Source organism: Alligator sinensis, unplaced genomic scaffold (genome assembly GCF_000455745.1).
Source record: "Alligator sinensis unplaced genomic scaffold, ASM45574v1 scaffold47_1, whole genome shotgun sequence".
Taxonomy (NCBI): Eukaryota; Metazoa; Chordata; order Crocodylia; family Alligatoridae; genus Alligator; species Alligator sinensis.
Window position 1 is genome coordinate 70,423 of NW_005842629.1, and position 13,023 is coordinate 83,445.

The 13,023-nt window shown below is 43.0% G+C and overlaps 1 protein-coding gene across 2 annotated transcripts in view; it reads right to left on the minus strand.

The window, feature by feature from the left end:
• Positions 1-3,897: 3,897 nt before the first annotated feature.
• The window catches only part of BDKRB2 (bradykinin receptor B2), a 45,327-nt gene continuing 36,201 nt past the window's right edge, over positions 3,898-13,023 (minus strand). For both annotated transcript variants that reach the window (XM_025215200.1, XM_006033396.2), the window contains one exon: positions 3,898-6,147. In XM_025215200.1, coding sequence (XP_025070985.1) covers positions 5,005-6,141 — 1,137 coding nt within the window. In that variant the 5' untranslated portion in view covers positions 6,142-6,147 and the 3' untranslated portion in view covers positions 3,898-5,004. The remainder of the gene's footprint in view (positions 6,148-13,023) is intronic.

Sequence of the window (13,023 nt, forward strand, 5' to 3'; positions counted from 1 at the left end):
GCTACTACTTTACCTCCATTAAATTTCATGTCCACCCTCCTGGCTTCCTCTTTGCCACCTTTGTCTCACTTTTCAAACCCTCCTGTCCTCCTGTTTCCAATTCTCTCTTGGAGAAGAGAGATTACATTTTGTTGATATTTTCTTAGGGAAAATTCTCTGCTCATTTCTCTTTCCCCTTCCATTCTCACAACTCTCTTCTCTTTCCTCATTCTAACAGATGTAGAAATGCCTTATTTTCTGTCTTTTAATAATGCTTTCACTTGCTTATGTAGCTTCAATCACTCTACGTTAATTTTCTTCCCCCTGTAACAGGGAACCCTAGCCCTGTTACTAGGAGGCAGGGATGCCCCTTTAAGACCCGAGTCTATAGGAACACCAAGCACCACGAGGGTAGGGATTAACAGCCCAACCACTCAGTTAGCTGACAGGAAAGGGTTAGGCCTCTGGGCACATATAAACCCCAGGGCTGAGGCTGGCAGGAGAAAGTCTCTGGCAAGTGGCCAGGGGAAGAGAGCTCCTGCATGGCAAAACTACTCATGAACAATGTGGCTGCTGGCCAGACTATTGCTATGGCTAATGAAGCTCCAGGAGTCTACAAGGTACCCAGAGCTGGGAAGTACTCAATACTTGAGGAGCAGTCTGGGGTTTTTAAGGAGCCAGAGTGTGGTTTGTAGGACTAGTATTATGTTATAGCCCAGGGGCTCATATTGATGTTGCTGTTTTATCCAGTGGACTGGGCTCAGGCTATTGGGGGAGAAGGAGACCTCATTGGGGCACACTCCTGTGCAAAGCCCCAGCACTGGGGGGTGCAGGAAAAGGGGGTGATCAGATCCCAGCACCAGGGGGCACAGAGACAGGGGGTGATCAGGCCCCAGTGCCAGGGGGCACAGTGACAGGAGGCGCAGAGACAGGGGGCAGACCCCAGTGCCAAGAGGCACAGCGATAGGGGATGGGTGGGCCTCAGTACTGGGGGGGGTGCAGTGACAGGAAGTGAGCAGATCCAGCACCCTAGGGTGCAGGCCAACATTTATATACCATCTGTGAGGCATGGGCCACCATGTAGGGGAGGTTTGGAGCGGTGGATAGCAACCCATAGTGTTGGAGTAGTAAAAGGGCAGCCTTCCACCTGAGTAACATCATAATTATTGTTCCAGCAAGGCGTGGCAGGAGAGAAAGGTGGGCGGGTAGCCCAGAGATAGAGGGTCAGGCCTACGTTAGACAGGCCCGGGGATGGACCCCATCACACCGCCTTATTCTCTAGGTTTCTCCCCTCATGACACAAATGTATCTTGGTCTTTTCCATCTTAAATCCACCCTTGAACCTACTTACCTCTTTAATTGCCTTCCAGTGTTCCTTGTTCCTTTCACGACTAAGCTCACTGAACAAGCTATATGCAATTTCTGTCCAGAATTTTTCTCTTTTATTTCTATCATATGTTCTTTCCAGCCTGGCTTCAATCTCTTGCACACAACTGAAATTGCTGTAGGTAAAACTTCTAACTAGCCTCTCATTAGCCAGCTTTCTGAACCAGTACTACTTCATCTGCCTTAATCTGTCAGCTGCCTTTGTTACAGCTGGCCATGCAATTCTTTTTGAAATCTTGTTGCTCCTTGGTTTCTACAACTTCAAACCCTTCTCCTCCCTCTCTAGACCTTATCTCTGGGTAATCTGTCCTGCAAGCAAAAAAATCCACTTCCACCTTTATATGGATAACTTGCAGATCTACCTCAATATTTTAGGTATGTCTTATTGTGTTCAAATTGAAGCCTCAGCCTCTCTGGCATTTCCCCCAGATGACTAACTATTTAGCTCAAGTGCAATCAACATGGCAAAAGCAGAGCTCTTGATATTCTGCTAAGCCCTCCTCACTACCTCCTTTCTTGAACACTATGCACAACCTTGCCACCCTGCCTGTGCCTCAGGCCCATAACCCACAAGTCATCATCAATGGTCTTAAAGTCCTTGTATCCAGCGTATATTTCATGTTTCCATGTAACATCTCAAGGTTACTACCTTTCTCATTCACATTCTTACATTCTAAATTAAGGGACAATCTGGTGATGCTTTCCATGTGCCTCTTGATTTCCATGGGAGGAAGACTGAGTGTACAAACGAGTAAATAATATTTACTGTTACATATGGGCTTGAGCCAGTGGGAGGCAGAGAAAACCAGCAGAAAGATTCTGAATATTCCCATTTGATTTCAGATTTCATCTGAATTCTGAGTTCAACCAGAATGGAGAATGCTCTGCACTTTGCAGGATTGGGGTTTGGATGAAGGAATAAAAGTAAAAGTGAAATTTGTTTTAGTTAATTTCCCTTCAATATTTTAAGTCACCTTTTACTGTATGCTTCAGTCTCCAAGGTGGTGATGGCTTCAACAGAGTATTTTGATTACATTGACCCATGCCACAGAAACACCTATACACACTTGTACTGCATTCAAAATGCAATCTTTTATTTTGTATTACAAATGCACAGTTTATGACAAAATATTGTAACTATAGCTTATATACATTTATACACTTTAAATTAATGATACCTGCCTGAATGTTTCCAAATTATTTGGTCTTTTCTTCTCAGTAACAAATATGTTCTGTTGTTTTGCCTGCATAGTTTAACAATGCTTCTTTAAATTTAGTTCATGAACAAAGGCCGCTTTACATAATTGTAATGGCTTTAATTATACTGTCTTCAAATAACAAAATGTCCGAGACAATGTAACAGAAAATGGTATTTCTGTAGGTGTTTTGGACCATACAAAGGGGTCTAAGTGCTCTAAAATTTTGCAGGATGATCAGAAAAAGCCTGTGGAAATACATTATTAAATCCAGTACGTTTTTTAGTATGACTTTTAGAGCTTTCTTTTTCCATCTCTGTAGAACTGTATTAGTTTCATCCATTTAAAGTTTAATAGGACTTTCCCATAAGGACTGCTGTTCTAGTCTTATCTCTCATGAGCAAAAGCTGCCAGTGGTACTTTGCTGTTTTGTAACAGACTGTTTCAGCACACTCCGTTTTAACTTGTGATCTAATAGCTGTGATTCTTAGCAAATGGAAGGAGTCAATGGAAAGACTTTTGCTGACTCCATTTGACTTTGGATTAGACTCCAAGTCCGGTTTTGAACTAGGTTCCAAGAGGTAAAAACCTAACTGTCTGAGCCTCATGAGGAGCCCATCTTTACTTCAGAGTAACTGGAATGATAATTAAAGTATTGCTGGAATCCTATCCACACACAATAACTCTTAAAGTGAGTATGATGGTATTTCTTTTCTGAGATGTCTGGACCACCAAGGGGCATAGTCTTCAGCTGAAGTCAGCACATCCCAGCAGCTGTTAATACAATTCTTCTGTGATGCTAATCTAATTCCTCAGTCCATCTCCAGCATCCTTTTGTAGTTTGCCTGTTCTTGCTCAAGGTAAGCTAACTCATAGCAGTAACCGGGACAGTGAAAACATAGTTAAAATGCAAGATAAAAATCCCATTCATATATATACAAAGCATGTGCTACCTTCAGTTAGATGTCTAAGGCTTCATTTAACTCATTTTCCTTAATTACTTTTGCTGTGTCTTCTCTTTTTGTGAAACCACATCATGTATATCAAATGCATATTTTTATTTATCATAATTATATAGCACCACACACATTAATTACACTTCACAGATGAGAAGAAGGTAGGGCAGGGTGGCACCTTAGGGCATTTCTACACGTGCTCTGGGATGCAGCACTGAGTGCTTTAATTAGCAGCCGTGCTAATTAAATAGCGCCCATGTGTTGCATGTATCAGCATCCCCATTTATCCCTGCACTGAAAAAAATGGCAGCAGGGTGCTTTGAAATAAAACATGTTCAATGAGATTTAGTTCAAAGCACTCCCCACCATGTTTTCAGTGCAGGGGTGCATGGGGACTCTGATACATGTGACGCATGGGCACTTTTAATTAACATGGCTTGCTAATTAAAGTGCCCAGCACCACATCTCAGAGCATGTGTAAAAATGCCCTAAGCCATGGGACTGCCAAAGAGCATCAATTTCCGTGCTCCCGCAGAGTTGATTAATCGAGTCTGCTCTGGCACACTGCATTTCCAGCACATCAGAACAGGCTCCCTGCATGTCTGTAGGAGCCTTTAGAGATTAACTTTATGCCTGACTTCAGACTAACATGGCTACCCACTTCACAGGCAAATGTATGAGCCAAGTCTTTACATCTGATGAGTTTACATTCTAAATGACCTCCATTCAAACACATGGTGCTCTCAGTTACTCATGTATAACTCTAGTGAATGCAGCATATTGCAAAGGTGTAGAAATGTCCTGCTCTTTGGGAAGTCTGAATTATCTTTATCTTTATTTTTACTTGTGGTGTATACTCTTTACTGAGCCATAATCTATAGATATGGATTTACATGACATTCCACTGCAGTAGTGTCAGAGAAATTACAGAAAGGAAAAACACGTTAAATTATAAAAAGCACAATTTTTGATTATTGATCAAAACTGGTAGAAATCCTGGGAATTAGGCTCTTAAAAAATTGATTTAAATGATGGTTCTACAGGATCTTGCATTCTTCATCAACTCATCTGGAAATGGTCTGTCTGTTCAAAATGCTTTCTTTCAAATTTACAGAGAGCATGGTTAACTGTTTAATACTGATAATAGCTATTATAATATGACTGCATGCAGACAACTGTAAACTGAAGTCACTTATCTTCATTAGTAAATAGAGACATTTCAAATGATAGTGTGTCAAATATAGTTCAGCCATGGAAATATAAATATGCCAAGAAATGTGATTTATTTGTGAAAAATGTTGTCCATCAAGAGTAGAAGCAGATGCCTAGCTGGAATTTAGAATTGAGATCATATCTCCAAACTTTCAGGAATCAGCACAGATGCCACAATGTTCACATTGGGGTGCCATAAAAGGTGGCTATGAATAGCAACTTAAACACTGTGTTACGAGATTTTCTAGTGATATTGAAATAAGCAAACTGTGCTATCATGCTACAGACACAGCAGACTTCTTTCTTGAGCTTTCTACTGAAATCGAAGTTCTTAAAGTATCCAAGGAACTTTCCATCTGTGTGGACTCTGATCTGTTGCATTTCCAGTTGCATAAGCCTTTGTACAATTCTCTGGACTTCTTCCTGAAATGCTTGCCTACAATGACATACAGTAATGGGTTAAGGCAACTGTTGCTAAAAGAAAAATATGTAGATATCTGGGACAGAAAATCATTGACCTCTTTAACAAGGCAACCAGTAATGACCTTTAATTGAACTAGTGTGTCAATTATTGTGCTGATCTGGAAAGGAAGCCAGCAAATGATAAACAATAAAAGAACAAGAAGGACCAAGATGGTGGCTCTCTTCTCTGTCTGGATTTCCTTGAGTTTTTGCAGTTCATTTTTTCGTAAGGCTTTGATGATTTGAACAGTACAAAAAGTAATCACTATGAGTGGGATCAAAAAGCCCACAATGTTCAGCAAACAGTTTGTTGCAACTGACCAGTACAGGGACGGATATGGAAGATAGCAGGCTGTGATGTTGTGCTGTTCCAAATAACTTACACTTCTGAACACCAGTGTGGGTGAACACATGAACAAGGCACATAGCCAGATCAAAAAACTATTCCACTTGGCACAGGAACTCCGCCGCATGCGTCCAAAGGACATAGTTTTCACTAGGGCCAGGTAGCGATCAATACTTACCATCGTCAAAAAATAAATACTAGAGTAAAAGTTTGCATAGCTGGCTGCATTGACAACTTTACATAAGAAAGTGCCAAAAGGCCAGTTAAACTTATTCGCGATAGTAATGGCCCAAAAAGGTAAGCTACATGACAGTACCAGGTCAGCAGCTGCCAGGTTTGCCAAGTAAATTTCAGCCACTGTGCAGCGACTTTTGTGGAAACAAAAAACACTGAGGACAAAGCCATTTTCCATCACTCCCAACATAAAAATGATCCAGAGGAAAATGGGCTGAAAAGTGAAAACCCAATTCCATACTTCTGTAGTAGGGCAGGTGGAGTTGCTGTTTTCTGAAGTGTTGTATAACACTGACTGGCTGAGTCCCAACTTCGAAGTGGTCACAACATTGGGAAAGGCTGTAACATTTTCTGCTGTAAGGGAGATCATCTCAGACTGGAAAATAAAAGGTGAAACAAGTTTAATGTATACAGCACACCGCTGCTAAAGACTCAATCAGTAAAGAAGTAAAAATGTCTCTCTGCTACCACTCCTTGTGCGCTGTTAAAAGAGATGCTTGCAGACTGACATTTCATTATATAGCATGTGATTTGTCCCGTCACAGCAACCTTAAATTAGCGGGAACTTTGTGATGGTAAACACAGGTACATATCCAGGCGGGTGGAATTTAGGTAGCTAAAGACAGAGATCTAATGACAGGAGACATGGGCTATAATGAAAGGGGGTTATGACACAGGATAAGCTGGAATAAATCATTTATGACCCTTATAGCTAGGTCTCAGCTAGACCAGTTTTGATCCTTTGAGTGGGATGCTGCTTTGCTCCTTTATCTTTCTATACAATTAGCCATAATCTCTCATGGGACTGACTGCACATTCTTGCAAACTGTAGAGTATGTGAGTGTTAAGTTGTGGCATGTTACTCATTTTGTACTCTTCAGTGTAAAACAGCAAACTTGGTTTATGTGGAACACAATGATTCTCTCCCTCTCCCCTGCACTCCCTTCCCTTAATGGTCTTTCAAACAGAATGAATGTTGTCATGACCAAGACCCACCATTTCCAGACTGATTACTTGATATACTGCTGTGATTTTGCACTGGCAAGTCTGTGGATGTATAACTCTGCATCTGCTCAGATTGCATCATTTGATCTCTAGGCTAAGTACAGACATTCAAAAAGCCCTAGCCTGAATTGATTCAGTCTTTGCAGGCTAGTCTAACCTGCATAGATTAAACCAATTTGCAAGTGAATAGACATTCAGTTTTGATTCCAGAAATATAGCCACATGCCTGCAGTGGCCCAGGCTAGAAGCTATGGGGCCCTACAGTGAGCCCTCCCTTCCTTTTGGCAGCAGTTACAAGGCTAGAGGGAAGCTGAGCTGGGGGGAAGGAGAGGAAGGGATGTGGCTAGGCTCTGGCAGGCTGCTGAGTATGATTGGAGAGGGGTTTAAACTTCCACCCTGGCCTGCAAGGACCCCATCTGGGGTGAGCTTGGAGGGGGAAGGGGGAAGCAGCCCTTGCCAGGTTTGTACCAGAGGGTAGGAGACATGGCCAGACACTGGCCCAGGCAGTGCCTCAGGTGAAGCTGGAGAGAGAGAGGAATTAAACCCCCCATCTCCCCTCTCTCCCACCAGCATGGGAACCCTAACCAGGTTCTGCTTGGCTTTCCCACCTACTGGCCACTCACACAGCGGGGGCATGGCCAGAGCTGGCCTGGGCAGTGCTTCAGGTGGAAGGGGGTCAGGGAAGGGAATTAACTCCCCCTGCCCCCCCTCTCTCCCACCAGCATGGGAATCCCAGCCAGGGTCTGCCTAGATTTCTACCCCACTAGCTGCTCATGTGGTGAGGGGCATGGCCAGAGCTGCCCCAGCAGCAGCCTCAGGTGCTGCCTGGGCCAGCTCTGGCCACGGCACCCACGGCACGAGCAGCCAACAGGGTGGAAAGGCAGGCAGACCCTGGCTGGGGTTCCTATGATGGTATAACTGATATCATATTAGCAGGGCCATCCCTGGTGGGGATGAATCAGGGCAGCCACCCTGGGCCCCATGCTTTGGGGGGCCCCGCAGAGTAGGGTGGAACAGTAGCGGTGTGGAGCTGGGCAGAGTGGCAGTGGGACTGGGCAGGGGGGCAGCTCCACATCCAGCCGCTTGATTACCTCCCCCTCCCCACCCCTCCAATGGTGGTGGCAGCTTCTTCGGATCCAGGATCAGAGCAGGGGCAGGACTTCACATGGGCTGATTTGCCCCAGGCCCTGCACCCTGCTTGGGTCACCTCTGCATATCAGATACATATATTAGGGCTGTGTGAAACACCATCGTTTCGTTTCGATGTCCATTTCAGTTTTGAAGGGACAGTGTTTTCTTTTGTCATTTTGTTTCATTTCGAAGCACTGTCCCATTTCGTTTAGTTGAAACTGTTTTGTTTTTTTGCCCATAGGCTATAATGGGGAATCATGAAAATGTCTAAAACTTTGTCATTTTTTGGCTGATTTGGATGAAAATCATAGGGATGGTAGCCCCTTCTGAGGGCATGAAGCCTGCCACGTTCAAGGAGATTGGTGCAGAGATTTCTGGGAAACTGCACTTCAAACTGTTCAAAGCACAACTCCTCACACTTGCCAGTGGCGGCAGCCTCCTCTCATCCAGTGCGCACATCTGGGGGCCTGCACATCTGGGGGCCTGTACCCCTAGGAGAGCTGTGGGGCTGTGCTGGACTCCTCCCAGGGGTGTGAAGTGTTTTCAGCTTTCCAGATGGGGATACTTGGATTTTGACCGATGTGAATTTTTTTATAATTCAAAAACAAACAATGCCCCCCCACCCCCATCCTTAAACCGGCATAACTAAAACATGTACAATATACAAGGAGATCCCCTTCTTTCCTAAAGAGATGCACTCTGAATTTTTGTTACTTGTTGTCTTAGTTTTTATCCAAACAGTTTATAGACTAATATAGAGGGGTTAGGAGAGCTCCTTTCCTGCAGACAGATATAATGTTAAGGCCTCAGGATTATAGCATCAGTCATTTTGAGCAACACCATCGTTGCAGATTCCACTCCTCCAGCAAATGGTCACCTACCAGACAGTGAATTCTTGACAGCTATTCTTTGAAGGCAGATCATACACTTGGCTGATTTTATCTAGACTGTTTTTCTCTATTTTGCTTATCAAAATGTCATGGGTGACCAGATGTCAACAGTCTAAATAAAATCAATTTATCACATTATGGCTTTCTCCCACCCACAAGGCCAAATAACGTGTTTAAAAAGACAATCAGCCTCCCACCCAGTAGGCCAAATAACGTGTTTAAAAAGACAATCAGATTAGTGGGACAAAATCTGTTTTTCATATATCCAGACTGGCTGTTTCTCATCACCTTATCCTCTGTGTTAATAAAGTGATTGTTTAATCATTTCTTCTAGTATCTCTGCAGGTAATGAAGTTGACCCAACTATACTAAAATTCTCTGTGTTATCATTTTAAACCCTTTTTAATGGTGGTGCTGTATATACCTTTCTCAAGTCATCCTCTTGTACAGTCTGCCTTCTCCATGTTACCCAAGTAGCCTTGCTAACTTCAGTACTTCTAATTAATGCACATAAACATAATGTTCAAATTGTTCTTTCCTTATTCTGACCCATACTTGCACCTTCTTGCTACATTTAACTGTTAAGTTACAACGTCTTCACTCCAAAATGCTTTTTTATTGTAAAATTAATAGTCTGTATCTGGATATTGTTCTTTTGCTAGCTACATTGATGATGGCAAGGCACAGGAAATTGCTAAACAGTGCTACAACCTTTTCCACCATTCTCTGAATCACAGATGAATGACTTTTAAACACATGTATGTGTCCAACCACACAGCATGCAATAAAAGTCTTAACACTCAATGCCAGTTTATTTTAAGAACACTGAAACAAAGAGGGCGTCAAATACTTCAGTCTTCTCTGTGTCATCTTGGAATGGTCAAAGAAAGCTTAAAACATTGGTTTGGCAATTTCCTGTGCCTCTTCATCTTGTCTATGGCTAACAGACAAACTACATCCAGCCACAAAGCATTAGATGGTACGTGGCCTAGGATATTTCTTCCACATCTCATCTCTTCTGCATTATTGTAGAAAGGAGAGATTTAGAAAGGCAGTACTTGAAAAATGAAGCAAATCACTTGCATTACATTTACTGTGCATGGATAGCCTATGCAAGCTCTGTGTCTTCTCTGCAATGTTCTATAAGTGTCTTCTCTGCTGTCTTCATTTTGTGTTCTGGTAAGGTAAAACCTGTTACAGTAGAGACCATACACATTGCTTTAAATCCTTAGCTGATGAAATTCATCATGACTGTCTATCTGATGAGCAAGGTTTTCCTGGCAATATGTTTTATTGAATAGTTGGGGGAGATGTTAGACAAGGTTTTGGGCACACATGCCCGTCTTCACATCTGGGAAAGAAGCAGAGACAGCCTAAGCTAATTACCACATAAGTACCTGAGACATCCTCAGTTGACCATGGCTCAAGGTAAGTAATCTTGGCAGAAGTCAATTTTTATTTTTAATAAATAATTTTGACAGCTAAAGTTGATATTTATTTTTAAGCATTTATTTCAATTTTATTGATTTAATTTTTCAGGATTGCCTGAAATTGGGCGTGTGGGGGTTAGACAATTTAGTAATGACAGTATACTACTGAAAGCTTTACACAATTATATGTCAAAATATAAGAAGTAAATATCCATAAATCAATAAATTATACCCGCTTTAAATCATTCTGTTCATTCATCAGGAAAAACCTAGGCAGGCAGGGATGAGAAGAGGAGGGGAGCAGCACTCCCAGAGCTCTGGGGACATGGGAAGAGGTAGTAGTCACCCTTTGCCCCCCTGCTTAGCTGGCCTCGCCAGGACCCTACTGCCTTCGGGCTGGAGCTTGGAATACTTTTCCCCTTCCCACCTCCCACTTCTAGCCTTTGGGTAGAGATGTGTTTAAGTAAGCCTGTTAGCTCCTTCCAGCCCACTTCAGGCACCTGTGAATGAGCAGCTAATTGCTTAATTGATGAGTCATTAGCCCAACCATTTTTTTCCTCTTTAACCTCTCTAACCTCTGTCTCTCCAACTGTTTTTCTCCACTGTCCAATACCAGGGGTAAGGGTTCCATGTTACAGTTCCCTTTCTATAAATTTTGATTATTACCAATGGAAACATTTTTTTCTGTCAATCTGTGATTGTGAGGTGAAGTTGCCATGTATCAATTGTTTATCAGTAAAAACTGAATCCTGCGAAGCCTACAGATAAGTTAATCATTATTGTTGTTTAACTCCATTTTATAAAATGGTCATTTAAAGACATAGAAGAAGGCTGTAAAAATGGTGGGCAAAGAAGTTTTCAGACTTGACTACAAAGCAAATGAAGGGCAATTGAACTAGATAATCCAATTATGAATAAGACTGTTCTAAAGGAAAGAGGGGTGTCATTACCTGTGGAGCACACAGAAGTTAGTAAAGAGCAGGTAAATTGTACTAAGCACTAAAACCATTGTCTGTATTTAGTCCCTGATTTTTAATGTCCAGTAAAGTTATGAATTTTTGTTCCCAGGCCTTTTTTATGAAGGGTTTTTGTAGATTTCCCTTGAGTACAAGAACTGAGGTCAGAAAGGGAGTGGTCATTCTGTGAAAAGTTCTCCCACTGGTCATTTGGTATTTTTGTCCTTTTATCATTTTTCTGCAATGGTGTATGATCATCATGGGAGACTTCAACCTCCCAGACATCTTGTGGGAAGAGCACATGGCCAAGTCTGACCAGTCATGTAACTTTCTTGTCTGCATTGACAACCTGTACCTGATGCAAGAGGTCTATGGGCCAACTAGAGGAGAGGCACTACTGGATCTGATTTTGGCCAGAGGGGACGATCTGGTGAGTGATCTGAGGATCTAGGGCAAGCTTGGTGACAGCAACCATGATCTGATTACTTTCTCTATCCAATGCAGGGTGGGCAAATCTCTCAGTAAAACAGAAATCCTCAACTTTGAGAAGGCTGACTTCCACAAACTGAGGAAACTGGTCAGTCAGGTCCCCTGTGAAGGGGAGTACATGAGGAACTGTTGTTCGTAAAGAGCTTAATCCTCAAAGCACAAGGGAAGTCCATCCCGTCCCACAGGAAATGCAGTCAGAGGGTAGGGAAACCCCCTTGGCTCAACAGGTAACATCTAGGTCTCCTAAAACAAAAAAGTGAAGCCTACACCAGATGGAAAACTGAAATCATCACCAAGAAGGAGTACTCAGCACTAGCCCATACCTGTAGGGAGTGGTCCAGAAAAGCCAAAGCAGTAACCGAACTCAGGCTAACCACTGGAATCAAGGATAACAAAAAGTCATTATTCAGATATCTGGGAAGTTGGAGGAAGAACAAAAGCAACATTGGCCCCCTGCAAGATCAGATGGGGCAGCTGACGTCTGACACCCAAGAAAAGGCCAGCCTCCTAAACAATTCCTTTGCATCAGTTTTCCACCCACCCAGGGGGGTCACACTGTCAGACAGGACAAAGCATCCAGGGCTCGGGAGCTGGGCCCACAATTGATGTAGATCAAGTGAGAGAATACCTTGAGAATCTTGACATCCATAAGTTCGCAGGCCTAGATGGATTACACCCAACCAGGCGTAAAAGACATCATAGCATGCCCTATGGCCAAGATATTTGAAAGGTCATGTCACTTGGGTGATGTACCAGAAGACTGGAAAAGAGCCAATGTGGTCCCAATCATCAAGAAAGGGAGGAAGGAAGATTCAGAGAATTACAGACCTATCAGTCTGATGTCCAACCCTGGAAAGATCTTGGAGAAAATTATCAAGGGATCCATCTGCAACAGGCTAATGGATGGCAACCTAGTGAATGCCAGCCAACATGGTTTTATTACTAGAAGGTCTTGTTCCTCAACCTCATCTCCTCTGACCAGGTGACGCATTGCCCAGACAAGGGAGACAAGTTTGATGTCATTTATCTGGATTTCAAGAAGGCCTTTGACTTGGTCTCCCATGATATCCTCATGACCAAGCTGGGGAACTGTGGCCTCAACCATCTCATGGTCTGATGGCTGGGAAACTGGCTCCAGGGTTGGACCTAGAGGGTACTAGTCAATGGGAACAAATCAATGTGGCACAAGGTGACCAGTGGAGTCCCCCAGGGCTCAGTGCTTGGTCTGATATGCTTCAGTATCTTCATTAATGATCTGGATTCGGGCATCAGATGTGGACTGGCAAAGTTTGCAGATGACACTAAACTATGAGGGAAGGCAGTCATACTGGAGGACAGGCTGGGAATACAG